This window comes from Tubulanus polymorphus, chromosome 9, assembly GCF_964204645.1.
Source record: "Tubulanus polymorphus chromosome 9, tnTubPoly1.2, whole genome shotgun sequence".
NCBI classification, from domain to species: Eukaryota; Metazoa; Nemertea; class Palaeonemertea; order Tubulaniformes; family Tubulanidae; genus Tubulanus; species Tubulanus polymorphus.
In genome coordinates, this window is record NC_134033.1 from 3,292,200 (window position 1) to 3,306,608 (window position 14,409).

At 43.4% G+C, this 14,409-nt stretch overlaps 1 protein-coding gene across 2 annotated transcripts in view; it reads left to right on the plus strand.

Annotated features, from left to right (window-relative positions):
* Positions 1-14,409, plus strand: part of LOC141910868 (fibronectin type-III domain-containing protein 3A-like) — an 86,972-nt gene that overhangs the window by 17,457 nt on the left and 55,106 nt on the right. For both annotated transcript variants that reach the window (XM_074801729.1, XM_074801728.1), the window contains exon 2: positions 4,781-5,424. In XM_074801729.1, coding sequence (XP_074657830.1) covers positions 4,818-5,424 — 607 coding nt within the window. In that variant the 5' untranslated portion in view covers positions 4,781-4,817. The remainder of the gene's footprint in view (positions 1-4,780; positions 5,425-14,409) is intronic.

Sequence of the window (14,409 nt, forward strand, 5' to 3'; positions counted from 1 at the left end):
GAAAAGTCTGGGTGGTAATTGTCTTTTCTTTCGAAAAAGGAATTTAGTTTATAAGAAATAAAGAAGCTTAAGATCGCGGAAAAGTCAGGGAAATTTCTTTTCTTGAAAAAGTTGGGGAACGGTCGGAGAGTTTTGTAAGAGAATGGCTTAAAATCAGGGAACGGTTTTGTAAATTCGTCGAGATTGTTCGATCGCGCGTAAAATCAAACGGTTTCCAACAGTTTTCATCTACGTTTTAGTTAATGAATTTATCAGCGCGGCCAGTTACCTGGAAATCAGTGAAAAGTCAGCGAAACTAATTTTCGTTAAAAATTCTGGGAATAAAAGCTTGAAATCATGGAAAAATGAGGGTATATTCAGAGAATTTTGTAAAGAAAAAAGCTAAAAATCAGAGAAAAGTTAGGGAGATTCCTTGAGATTGCTAGATCATGTTTAAGAGCAAACAGTTTGCGTCTGTGTTTTACATATTTGACTGTGTTAAAAATGATTTGATTCTTGACGGATCAAGTCAGGGAAAATAACTAACGCGTCAGGGAATAGTCAGGGAAATATTTTTTAAGATTTCTAGATCGCGCTTGAAATCAAACAGTTTCCGTCTGACGTATTTGACTGTGTTAATTGATCGGATTCATAGCGGATAAAGTCAGGGAAAATAACGGTGTATGTCAGGGGGAAAATGCGAGTCAAATGAAATTGCCTTGATTATTTTCGACTTAATCGTGAAAGTCATCTTTACGAAGACTCGAACATCTGAAATCTGCTCTTGATTTAACGAGATCGTCGATTGATTAAGCCTTCGATGATTTTTTGACACGAACAACCTCCGCATAATGCGCGATTTCGCGGGTTTTCCCCCGAGCGTCGAATGCTTTCGAGTACGATTTTATTCTAATTCCCCGCGCAAGTAATCGATTGCGTTTTTCTCGATCAATATTTATATATATATATATATATATATATATATATATATATATATATATATATATATATATATATATATATAATGATTATTTATACGTCGATGGTCCTCGCGGGCACGACCGGTTTCTCGCTCGTGTTTTTCCGATGAATCGCGGAAAACAGTCATTGTTGCGCGTGCGTGGTTGCCGTGGTTACGCGAGCGTCGGCCCTGTCAATTCTGTTTGAACAGGGCTCGTCGCTCGTTGAGTCATTGTTGGTTTTATTTCTGGTCGGCTTGGTTACGAAACTGCGAAACTGTCGGAATTTAGTCACGTAGGGTGGTACATCGTTTTTATTCTGTTTCGCTTGCAAATTTCTCCCGATCTATTGAGTCATTGTTGGGATATTTCCAGTCGCCATGGTTATGTCATGGTTTTATTGATAAAGCTACATCATCCGGGGCGGGACCGGGCGTTGTTAGGTTTAAGTTTCTGGGAGTGGCGTAATTCGTAAAGGTAACGAAAATTATTTCCTAGGTTCAGTTGCGATGAAGTTTGCCTAAAGTCGTCGTAGTAAGTCGTCGTAACTCGGAGGACTAACTGGTACCAGCGAAATTGTTTCGTGCTCAGCGAAGTCCGAGTTGAGGATAGGAAAAATGTGTTGGGAATTTTTTTTAAATGGTTTCGTTCGTAAACGAGTTAGTCAAAAGTCCGAGCCGACCATGTCCGTGTGAGGTGTGACTTACATTTAGTCAATTGAACTGGAGATATACAACCATATAAGTAGTGATCACTTAGATGCCCTTTTCAGAGAGCAAAACTAGCAAAACTGTTTCTTTTTATGTTTGGTTTTTTTCAAGGCAGAAAACCCGTGATAGCTGCTTTGCTGCTACATTTCATCTCGCGTTTCTTTTGATTATGTGAAATAGACATTTCTAAATACTCTGTAGTATCTGGTAGCCCCCTATTGGATAATATATGAACTAGTCTGTCATCAATCTAAAAACTTAGTAGGCGTCAAAATCAAAAAACCTGTTGTTGCCGCTTTGCAGCTATATTCAATTTTTGCATTTTTTCGTTAATGGGAGAAATAGACATTTTTGAATCCTCTAACATCTTGTAGCGCCCCCTAGTGTAAAATATACGAAATGTTCCGCCGTCGACCGCGAAATCGGGACGAATAATAACAACGACGAAATATTATCAATTCGCGATTTTTTTAAATTCGAATCAAGATAACGAGATAAAGAGATAATCGGAGACGTCGATGAGTATCCATGGCGACGTCCGTCGTCATCGCAACCGAGAAAAATGGCGAGACGTATTACATGATCTGCTCGACGACGAACGACGCATTGTTGAATCCGTCGGCGCCGTCGTTACCGCAAACGGCGACGCCGCCATCTTTAATTCGCACTCCGTCCGTCTGCGAAGATGCCGGTTATTTCTCGGAGGTGCAGACGCACCAGCAGCAGCAGACGTCGATACACCCGCACCAGCAGACGCAGATACCGCATCAGATTTACACGCTGTCGAACGAGGTCGTGCGCGAGCCGCCGCCCGTTTATAACTTCTACACGGACTACAACACGCAGTATTGTCACCCGGCGCCGGTGGCGGCGTTGCCGTGCGCCGATTGTCGACGGCCGGGGTACGCGGCGTATGGCGGAGGCGCGCAGTGTCACCCGCGTCGACAACAGAATCGACGGTATGATCACCGAGCTGTTATCACCTGTTTCACTAAACACGGTTTAACTCTGAAATAGATTTAACTTCTTCTACTCGGTTTCGGTTGGATCAATTTTGGAGTTAATCCTTTTTCCGTGAAACTGCACCCAGAGCTGTCACTTTTCTTGATTTTCAGTATTTTGTAACTATTTTGTCGTGAGAATTGATGAATTGATTGGTCTGATGTGTAAAGTAATTTGAAAGTGTTACCTAGGGTCTTACCCCCTTCGATGACTGATTGATTTGGGGGTCATTCATTTATTATCTACGCATTATGGGAGGGTTAGGGGTCAGTGCAATTATATACTGTTATGCTTAATGTATATGAAAAAATGGCCGATTTTGCGTACTGAGGGGGAGGGGGGTTTGAAAAATTCAAATTTCATGCGTACCTAATAAATGAATGATCCCTTCAACAGAAATATGAAAGTGTTACTCAGGTTTTACCTTCTTGAAAGGAGTGGCCGCCGGTCTTAGCCCCTTATGATAGGTCTTACTGACTTGTTTAAACTGAAATATGAAAGTCGTTACTGAGGGTCTTAACTCCCTTGATTACTGATTCGTTTAAACTGAAATATGAAAGTCTTTACCGAGAGTCTTAACCCCCTTAATTACTGATTCGTTTAAACTGAAATATGAAAGATGTTATTGAGGGTCTTAACCCCCTTGATTACTGATTCGTTTAAACTGAAATATGAAAGATGTTATTGAGGGTCTTAACCCCCTTGATTACTGATTCGTTTAAACTGAAATATGAAAGATGTTACTGAGGTCTTAACCTCTGAGTACTGATTATGTAAGACAATTTCTCTCATATATCGATGAAATATTCCTCGAAAAACTTTAACATTGATATTAATAGCGCTTTTCAGAGGTTGGCAGCCCTGCACTTTTGTCATGCTTAAATCGGTGTAGCTACATTTTCAAAAGTTGTGTTATCGCCATCCTGTCTTAGCGGTGACCGTATACAACTGGAAAATTTAATCATCAAATCCGACCCCTGTAGGCGCCGTCAAAAACACCGGCCACAAATATGTATAGGCCTACGTTGATTTTATGTAAAGAGGTTCCCTGAACGTGACGTTTTTATCGCGCGGTTCCGTCTGCCGCTGTCGAGTTCGGTTTGCATTGTGTCGGGGAAACTTGACGCCGGTTACGACGAATGAATATTAAAACATTTTACACTCGATCCTGTGTCCTGATTTATTCGTCGGTTTTCGCGCGCCGGGCGACCGTCGGTTAAGTATAGCACGAAAAAGCTGCCAAGAGGTTTTAACGTCTCTCGTTGCGGTGTCAAATGCCTAGTAAGAGTTTCTGAAATGCTGTTGTCCCTCATGGCGGTAAAGTTGAGGAATTCAAATAGAAATACAGTAGACTCTGTCTCTTACTGCGGTTAAGTTGAGACCGGTAAAATTCTACCCCGAGTTGGTGTCAAATACCGAGTAAGAGTTTGTGAAATACAGTAGACTCTGTCTCTTACTGCGGTAAAGTTGAGACCGGTAAAATTCTACCCCGAGTTGGTGTCAAATACCGAGTAAGAGTTTCTGAAATACAGTAGACTCTGTCTCTTACTGCGGTTAAGTTGAGACCGGTAAAATTCTACCCCGAGTTGGTGTCAAATACCGAGTAAGAGTTTGTGAAATACAGTAGACTCTGTCTCTTACTGCGGTAAAGTTGAGACCGGTAAAATTCTACCCCGAGTTGGTGTCAAATACCGAGTAAGAGGTTGTGAAATGCGTTCAGACTGTTGTCCCTCATCGCGGTAAAGTTGAGGAATGCGGATAGAAATACAGAAGACTGCCTCTTACTGCGGTTAAAACTGAGACCGTTAAAATTCTGTTGGTGTCAAACACTTGATAAACACCGTGGTGCGGTGTATCAACAGTTACTAATAGTTTACTATGTTTGACAGGCGCTGCCATCTTTCATTAGAGATAAAAAAATGATTACTTGTGATATTAATAGAAAAGTCCATCACCGATTTATACACCGCACTGCGGTGTAAACGCACTGAGAAGGTTGAATATTTGTTTTCATGGCTGCAGAAAACCCGTAGCGCCGCCTTGCAGCTATATTTAATTTGCATTTTATGGAGATGCCTGAAAAGACGAAGGAATGATTTAAATTTGTTTCTCTTTTTCTGTTTTGCGCAGGAGACGGAGAAATTTCTCAACTCGACGCCGTGGAGGTATGAAAGATATCCGACCTAAAATCACCACGACAACACCGAGCGCCGCCGCAACAATGGACGCCGTGACGACGACGCCGGCCGAGAGCACGCCGACGACGACCGAACCGGACGACTCGCCGTCCGATCTTATCATTCCCGCCGCAGTCGTCGCGGAAACCGTCGATAAAGGCATCGTCAAGGACGACGACGAGCCGATGCCCGGCGACGACGACGATGACCCGGTCGTCGAGGACGACAACGACAATGTAGTAACGCTGACAGACAGCACCGTCGTCGTCACGCAGAACGGCCACGATTCGTCGCCAGCCGAGAGCGTCAACGACGACGGCGGCGCGGACACGCCCGAACCGGACGCGACGAATCCGACGACGACGAACGATAATATCGTGTTTAATTGCGACGCGGAGGCCGGCACCGGACGGTACAGTCCGCCGGCGCAGCAGCCGCCGCGTATAGATAACAATGACGACGACGACGACGTGAGTCCGCCGGCGCAGCAGCCAGTCGATGCGAATAGCGCGCAGAACGAACACGTCGTACACGTGCACGTTAATCCCGGTGAAACGTTTTCAGTTCGAGTACGAGATCAGATACAACATATACAAGGTGAGTCCGAATACGTGTTTTAATGTTACCATTTCAGCATTGCAGCGTATGTTGTGAGTTCCCTTTCCAGTTAAAAATGACTTCAATTCGGGGGGATTTCATGTTTACAGTTAAAGATAGGCTATGATCCTGCTTAAAACGTGGATTTTGCGATCCTGGTTTTGTATGATGTTCTTAAAACTTATCAAAGACCATCTTAGTTCGATAGTCGATATAACATATTGAGCCCATATCAGTTTGGAAGTGGGGAGCAGATGACTGGAGGAATGGAAGACCAGAGCAGACGACTAGATGAGTGGATGACCAGAGCAGATGACTAGATGAGTGGATGACCAGAGCAGATGACTGGAGGAGTGGATGACCAGAACAGATGACTAGAGAAGTGGATGACCAGAACAGACGACTAGAGAAGTGGATGACCAGAACAGACGACTAGAACAGACGATTGGACGAGTGGATGACCAGAGCAGATGACTAGATGAGTGGATGACCAGAACAGACGACTAGAGGAGTGGATGACCAGAACAGACGATTGGACGAGTGGATGACCAGAGCAGACGACTAGAGGAGTGGATGACCAGAACAGACGACTGGAGGAGTGGATGACCAGAACAGACGACTGGAGGAGTGGATGACCAGAACAGACGACTGGAGGAGTGGATGACCAGAACAGACGACTAGAGGAGTGGATGACCAGAACAGACGACTGGACGAGTGGATGGCCAGAACAGACGACTAGAGGAGTGGATGACCAGAGCAGACGACTAGAGGAGTAGATGACCAGAACAGACGACTAGAGGAGTGGATGACCAGAACAGACGACTAGAGGAGTGGATGACCAGAACAGACGATTGGACGAGTGGATGACCAGAACAGATGACGAGAGCAGTGGATGACCAGAACAGACGACTAGATGAGTGGATGAACAGAACAGAACATTGGACGAGTGGATGACCAGAACGGACGACTAGAGGAGTGGATGACCAGAGCAGACGACTAGAGGAGTGGATGACCAGAACAGATGACTAGAGGATGAGGGATAGCGATTTTAATAGTAATAGTGATTCAAATTCTTAAGCGACCTTTTCACAGTGATACAAAGTTCAACTGCGTGTTCCATTAAATCGGTATTATAACCCCCAGCCTTATGACTCTATTCGATGTATCAGTCATCTCTCCCTGGGGAGAAGTAACATCCGAGCAGCTGCTAGACGCTCAGGAGTCATCTATCAGGCCAGGTACCCATTTACTCCTGGGTGGAGAGAGGCAATGAGGATAAGCGTCTAGCCCGGGGACACGACTGTGATGTACGGGTTTCGAACCCAGATTAGGAAAAAAGCCAGAAAGATAATACAACAACGCGAAAATCATTTGAACGCGTTATTTTTTTGCCGATACGGTTTTCTGTATACGCCACTGCAGCGGTGGTTCGTATGGTTGGTATTTTTATACACCGAGAGGTATCTTTTTCCCATTGCTGTTGATGCTGTTGCCGTCGGCGACTGACTGCGAGTCGGTTACACAGTGAGATGAAAGCGTGTCATCGATGTATTCTGTGACTGCGCGCGCTCGCGCTGTGTTGGCGACCGTTGAATGCGTCGTAGCTGGCGGCGTCAAAACGCGCGCTTGTTGTATACTCACATACATACACACCGCGAAACCATGAAAAAAAAAACCGTCAACAATTGATTCGGTTTTGATTTGGCTCATATATATGAATTCAAACAGCCTTAGGGTTATTTTACTTCATCAAACCTCTCTCTCTCTCTCTCTCTCTCTGTCTCTCTCTCTCTGTCTCTCTCTCTCTCTCTCTCTCTCTCTCTCTCTCTCTCTCTCTCTCTCTCTCTCTCTCTCTCTCTCTCTCTCTCTCTCTCTCTCTCTCTCTCTCTCTCTCTCTCTCCTCTCTCTCTCTCTCTCTCTCTCTCTCTCTCTCTCTCTCTCTCTCTCTCTCTCTCTCCCTCCTCCCTCCCTCCCTCCCTCCCTCCCTCCCTCCCTCCCTCCCTCCCTCCCTCCCTCCCTCCCTCCCTCTCCCTCCCTCCCTCTCCCTCCCTCCCCCTCCCTCCCTCTCCCTCCCTCCCTCCCCCTCCCTCCCTCCCCCTCCCTCCCTCTCCCTCCCTCCCTCTCTCTCTCTCTCTCTCTCCCTCCCTCCCTCCCTCCCTCCCTCTCTCTCTCTCTCTTCCCCTCCACAACAAGCTCATCATTTATGTGAAAGTGCCGGAATATTATTTGTGCCGACTCTTAAGGTCAGTTTTAACTCCCTTTGTTTCCATTAACAATCTAGCCACTTAAAGACCAGTCTAAGCTCATTTTGGTTCAATAGCAATCTAAGAAATTAAGGCTAGCCTAAATACATTTTAGTTCTATAGCATATCTAACCACTTTAGACCAGTCTAAGCTCATGTTGGTTCTATAGCCAATCAAACAACTTAAGACCAGTTTAAGCTCATTTTGGTTCTATAACCCATCTAACAACTTAAGACCAGTCTAAGCTCATTTTGGTTCTATAACCAATCTAACAACTTAAGACCAGTCTAAGCTCATTTTGGTTCTATAACCAATCTAACAACTTATGATCAGCCTAAGCTCATTTTGGTTCTGTAACCAATCTAACAACTTAAGACCAGTCTAAGCTCATTTTGGTCTGTATAGCCCATCTAAGAGATTAAGACCAGTATAAATCAATTTCGGTTCTATAATCAATCTAACAGCTTCGAACAAGTCTAAGCTCATTTCGGTTTCCGTATCAGATTTAACGACCTTACGCGCATTAAGGTCGTATTACGCGATTTTTATTTCGACTTGGCACCGATACAAAAATGTAATATCTAAACACGAAATGACAGTTGAAGTTGCGCGCGCGTGATTAAGAGAGAGAGGAGTCACGTTCGCCGCGGGCTATAGCCGATCAGACGAGCTGATCTCCGTGTTTCGAGTGGGCAGAACCCGGCGATGATACCCGCGGGTGTTTATACGGTTTCGTATCGACGATACCGCGCCCGCGGGCTCGTGTTCTCTTTATTTTCGGTCGTCGACGTCTGCCGGCGATTCCAGGGTCGGTTTTAACTTCTATCTCTCTCACGACGCCTGATGGGTGCGATTTTTTTTTTTACCTCGTCTATAATAATCGTTAATGAGCTGACTGTAGCAAAACTGAACGAGCGACTGGTAAAATTGATCGAGGCATTTCGAGTTTCGTCGAATTCGCTGGTCCTGCGTATCTGACTCTAGAAAACTTGACTCGCCCGCACCTGACGATTATCCCTAAGGCGAGATCTTGCCTTAAGTAAAAAATTTCCGATAAAATGAATTCTCGATTTTAGAATATACTTTCAATTCTTGCGTAGTGGGTTTTTATCTTATGGACTCTTAGCCTTTTAGAACGTATGAAATGAACTGATTTTAACGGTCCTTGCGACTCCTCGATTCCTTAGAAACAAACTCCTTCTGAACTGAAAATGCTTTTATTAAGGTGCTTGAAATTCCTTGATTCGAGCGAAATGTCGAAAACTCGTCGAATTTTGATAAATGGGCAATTAGGTATTTCAAGAACTTTTACATTTAACCGCTCCTTGATCGGTAGAGTCGGAATCAGGATGTTTTCGCTACCCTATTAGTCTATATCTTATATGCCCTAGAAAAAGAAAAAACTAGAGTAGGCCTATAACAAAATGCTAGTCAGTCCCGAGTGAAGGATTCCGCATTCAATTTATTTTGGATATAACAATAATATTAGCAAAAAAGGGCGTTTTTCCTAAATTTCTTATAGGGCCTATTCACAAAGAGGGTACTTCTCCTATTTTTTTTTTTCGGGGGGGGGGGAGGGAGAGAACTGTCCACCCTGGCCCGCTATGTAACATCCCTACCATGCTCTTAAGTGAAATTTGAGTAAATGTACCGATGGAACCCGATATTGACTCGGACATATAGAACATGAGACATTTGAAATTTCGTGAGATTGCACAGTTCTTCTCATTTTCGACCAATTTTTCAACCAAAAACTTCGATGGAATTAACGGAATATTTACTCGATTCATTTCAAATATTTCAAATCCGCAAACGTATTTGTAAGATTATTTCGTTGTTGTACTTAATCCAGACTGGTATATAGGCCTAGTTATTTTTTCGAAAAAAACAAAAACCAGTTTCGTTTCTTTTTAAGTCGATTAAAAACGGAAATATTTATTCGGAAATATTCGGTTTTTTCGGCGGGGGAGATGATTTCACTGGTAATGATGATGATGATGTACTTACCCGGTCCATCAAATATATACATAAATGTCGAAACCTCCTTCGACCTTTAGATTCATTATTATTATTATTATAATTATTATAAATGAGAGCTGATGAATTTAGGTCGTCATTTATTTCGTCAGTCGAATTCTCTTCCCTCGCGAAATAACTACATCCGGCCTTCAGTATAGATCGGCTTTACGTTTCTAACGAACCCGCTTCCGTTGAAGCCGATATTGATCCACTACTGTTGACGATGAACCTTCTACGGTTCGAATGAACCCTCTATTGGTTCCGATGAAGCCGCTACAGCCCGGGTGAACCTGCTACCGTTCCGCTCACACGACTACAATCTAGATGAACCCGCTATGGTTCTGATAAACCCATGACAGTAGTCTAGACGAACCTCCATGGTTCTGATAGACCCACCGCGTTAATTCTGATGCAACTTCTATGGCTCGGATGAATCCGCTACAGTCCGTATGAACCGGCTATGGTTCTGATGAAACACCTATGGTTCCAACGAACCCACTGGAGTTCCGATAAAGCAACTACAGTATTGATAAACCAACTACAGTACTAATGAACCAATTACAGTATTGATGAAGCCATTATAGTACTGATGAACCCAACACGGTTCTGATGAAGCCACTATAGTGCTGATAACCTGTCAACAATGACTCATTCGCGTTTGATTACAGTTCCGATGAACCGGTCGCGGTTCCGATGAACCGGTCGCGGTTCCGATGAACCGGTTGCGGTTCCGATGAACCGGTCGCGGTTCCGATGAACCGGTCGCGGTTCCGATGTCGGTTTCGTTGTTGTCGTATTTTTAAATGTTGTGTGATATTTTGTTGTTGTGATTTCTTTCTAGATGTTGCACATATGTGTGAATTATACCACGCCCCGCCCGGTAAGAGTTCCGCTCAGTATCATCAATATCTCATCTCTATTTTCTAATCCGTTTTTTCGCTGCTTGCCTTTTGCCTTCATTTTGTTGTTATTGATGCGTATTTAATTTAATTTTTGCGTGATCGACCCGAAGTGAAACCTCGACCCTCCGTACTCTGTCGTTACAAAAAAAAAAAAAACATGTCCGCCTCCATAAATCCCCCTATGACATCATCGAACTGCCAGTTATTTGATCTATAGATGCTTCTAGAAAAGATGCCAGTTGCCATAAATCCCCCTATGACATCATGAAATATGTCTACTATTTCAGGAATGGCTGCCATCATACCATCCCCCATGACATCATCAAATTTTCTGTCTACGAAAGGTGTGAGCTTCCGTGAATCCCCCTATGACATCACCAGATTGTCTAGTAGACGCTGCTAGATATGGTGCCTGCTTCCGTAAATCCCCCTATGACGTCATCAAATCACTACTAATCATTGAACTGTCCGGCTGACTCGATTCAGAAGCCGATGTCGTAATTCGATGATGTCATAGGGGGATTCATTGTGGCGGACGTCTTTTCTGTTATTGTCTGTAGATCAAGCGGTTTGATGATGTCATAGGGGGATTTTATGAAGGCGGTTAACGATCGTCGAAAGGTCTGTTGATGATGAAAGGTCGTTCGATGATGTCATAGGGCGATTCATGGAGGCAGCCATCTTTTCCCGATAGGTCTATAGAAACAACCGGGCTAAATTTTATGATGTCGTAGCTGGATTTATGGAATGGGCCATCTTTTCAGTTAGTGGATTAGCGCAGATTTCCTGGGCAGCCATCTTGGATAGCGCCTTTCCAAAAAAGTGTCCCTATTAACATAATAAACCTATGGTAGATATGATGATTTTATTCCATCGACTTGTTGCCCTTTTAAACCCAGTGTTATGGATTTCGATAATTGCGCTGTATTTTATGGCATGGTTTTATACGTTGTTTAAAAAGGAAGTTTTAACCTTCTTTCACTTCAAGTATTAATTCTTCCTATTGTTATCGTGCATGAGACTCTCTGAATAGTTCGTTCGTTCGTAACGATGTCGACTGTCGCGTTGGAACAGATATTCTCAATTTCGACCTGTGTTTGAATGTCCGTTATAGATTTGTTATTATTCAGTTACCAGAACTGGGTTCAGGGAGTTGAATTAAACCCGCGGAACTGTGGAATCGGATCCAAAGTCAAAACAAACCCGCACAACTGTTGAACTGGGTTCACAGAAATGAATTAAAACCACAAAACTGTCGAACTGGATCCAGAATCAAATTGAATCCACAAAAATGTGGAACTGGGTTCAGAGTCAGATTGAACCCATAAAACTGTGGAACTGGGGTCAGAGTCAGATTAAACCCACACAACTGTGGAACTGGGTTCAGAGTCAAATTAAACCCACACAACTGTGGAACTGGGGTCAGAGTCAAATTAAACCCACACAACTGTGGAACTGGGGTCAGAGTCAAATTAAGCCAACACAACTGTGGAACTGGACATAAACTTTCGAACTGGCTTCGGAAATGAATATAAAACTGGGTTCTCGATCATTTGTCGACTATAGTCGACGGTGAAACTAGGTCTAGAGTCGTCTGTGGGTTAGTTTACCAGCTCTGAATTGGTTATTGAAGAATACAAACCTCTATTGTTCGAAATGCTAATAGCTATTGTGAAAAGTGAATCAAGTTACCAACCACCAGTCTATCCCTCCCCTCTCTCTCTCTCTCTCTCTCTCTCTCTCTCTCTCTCTCTCTCTCTCTCTCTCTCTCTCTCTCTCCTCTCCCTCTCCCTCTCCCTCTCCCTCTCCCTCTCCCTCTCCCTCTCCCTCTCCCTCTCCCTCTCCCTCTCCCTCTCCCTCTCCCTCTCCCTCTCCCTCTCCCTCTCCCTCTCCCTCTCCCTCTCTCTCTCTCTCTCTCCCCATCTCTCCCTCTCTCCGTCTCTCCCTCTCTTTCCATCTCTCCCTCTTTCCCTCTCTCCTCTCCCTCACTCCCTCTCACTCCCTCTCTCTCTTTTTTCGATAAACAATTCCCTGCTAACCTATATCGACTAGAAGAGTTCAAGATGCCTATACTAATTTCTATAAACTACGTAACGCATCTAATAATTCGACTCGTGAAAATCTGATAGTACAACCACCCACGTAGAACGGGGCTCGCATCGGGGGAAAATTAACGTTTTCTCCAGAGCGCTACCTGAGCTGAACTCGGCGCAGGTAGATGCAATAACAATTCCGAAGATAAAGTCAAAATATATTTATCGTTAATAGCCATCCAGGGGCGGATTAAAACTCCAGACGGGCCTGGTTACAACTACTATTTTCAAAGTGGTTGCTACTGTTTTTATGAGTTCAAGACTCCTAAAATCACCATAATATTAGTTCATTTTCAAATAAGATAGGCCTACAATTTTTTTATATTGAAAAATCACCATAATAATAGTTCATTTTCAATTAAACTAGGCCTGTAATTTTCATATATCGAAAAATGTCTTTTAGTTCCCAATTTTCCCTACTTTTAAATCTGCCTATGACTACTATTTGAAAGTACGTAGTGCGTACGCGAGAGCTCATGATCGCGATCATTTCTAGTTCATTTTTCCAATTGAACTACGCATAATCAGGAAAATCGTAAACAGGTAACCAGGAAATAAAGAATCGACGGGCGAGGGTTTTTCGAAAAAAGCAGGAAAAAAACCAGTTTTTTTGTAATAGTACGTTCGACCCTACAGCCGGCAGACGCGAACGTGTCGGGTTTTTTGCTTCCGTTAAAAAAAGAAACGAGGCGTCTGCTTAAAAACCGCCTTTCTCTCCTTCGCAAACTTACGAAGTCATTAAAAGTAATTCATGACTCGGAGCGAAGAATGTCGGTTCATTTTTTTTAACGCTCCGACGCGAAATACTTTACAGTCCCCCTCGCGGTCCCGTCGTTCCCCTTGCGGCCCCGTCGGTCGCCCCACGACTGGCCCCTTGAACGAATTCCATGTGAATTTTTTTTTTCAAGAGAGCGAAAAAAAAGAAGACGGCTTCGGTCGTCGTCGTCGTCGTTCGTTTCTATGGAGTCTGCGCAACACTTCACGTCTGCGTTGTACGTGTACAAAGAGGCCTCGCTTAAAAAGTGGCGTATTAAGAGAAAAAATTTTTTTAAAAATTATTCTCTGGGAAAAAGATCTGGATCGTCGCGTACGGATTAATGAGATATTGCCGCTTAAAATTCTCGAGGGGAATCTCGAATCAGCCGTACCCGATTCCGCCCTAAATTCTACTCTTCCCTTTCCCCACGTCTCAAATCTACTCCTCCAAATTTCGTCCGGCCAAATTCCGACCTTCTCTTCCTCGATGAGGGGTGTATCCAGGATCGAAGGCAGGAGGTCGTCTGTGTATGAAATTTTAGCGCCTTTTGCCGAGCTTTTTCGCGATTTCAATGGAACCTGTTTTTATATATATATATATATATATATATATATATATATATATATATAAAATAGTCATGTCGTTACTATTTACATAAATGGCCTAGGGGCCGAGGAACGTAGACATTTAGGTAATTATTTAAGGGAGGTAGTTTCAACTATCATCATGAATTGATCATTTTGATGATAACATATGCATTATTTTGAGGAATATAATAATAGACTTTGAAATTATGAAAAAAAACATTACATTTCCACCGCTAAAGTGCGAATAACTGTAGATAGAAAGATAGATATTTATTTTCGGTAAACTGTACATACAATATGAATGATAATCGATACAATTGTTTTTCTATTATTTATACATGATGTTGGTTCCAGGGTTCGAGGGATTCAGCGCGAGCCAATAG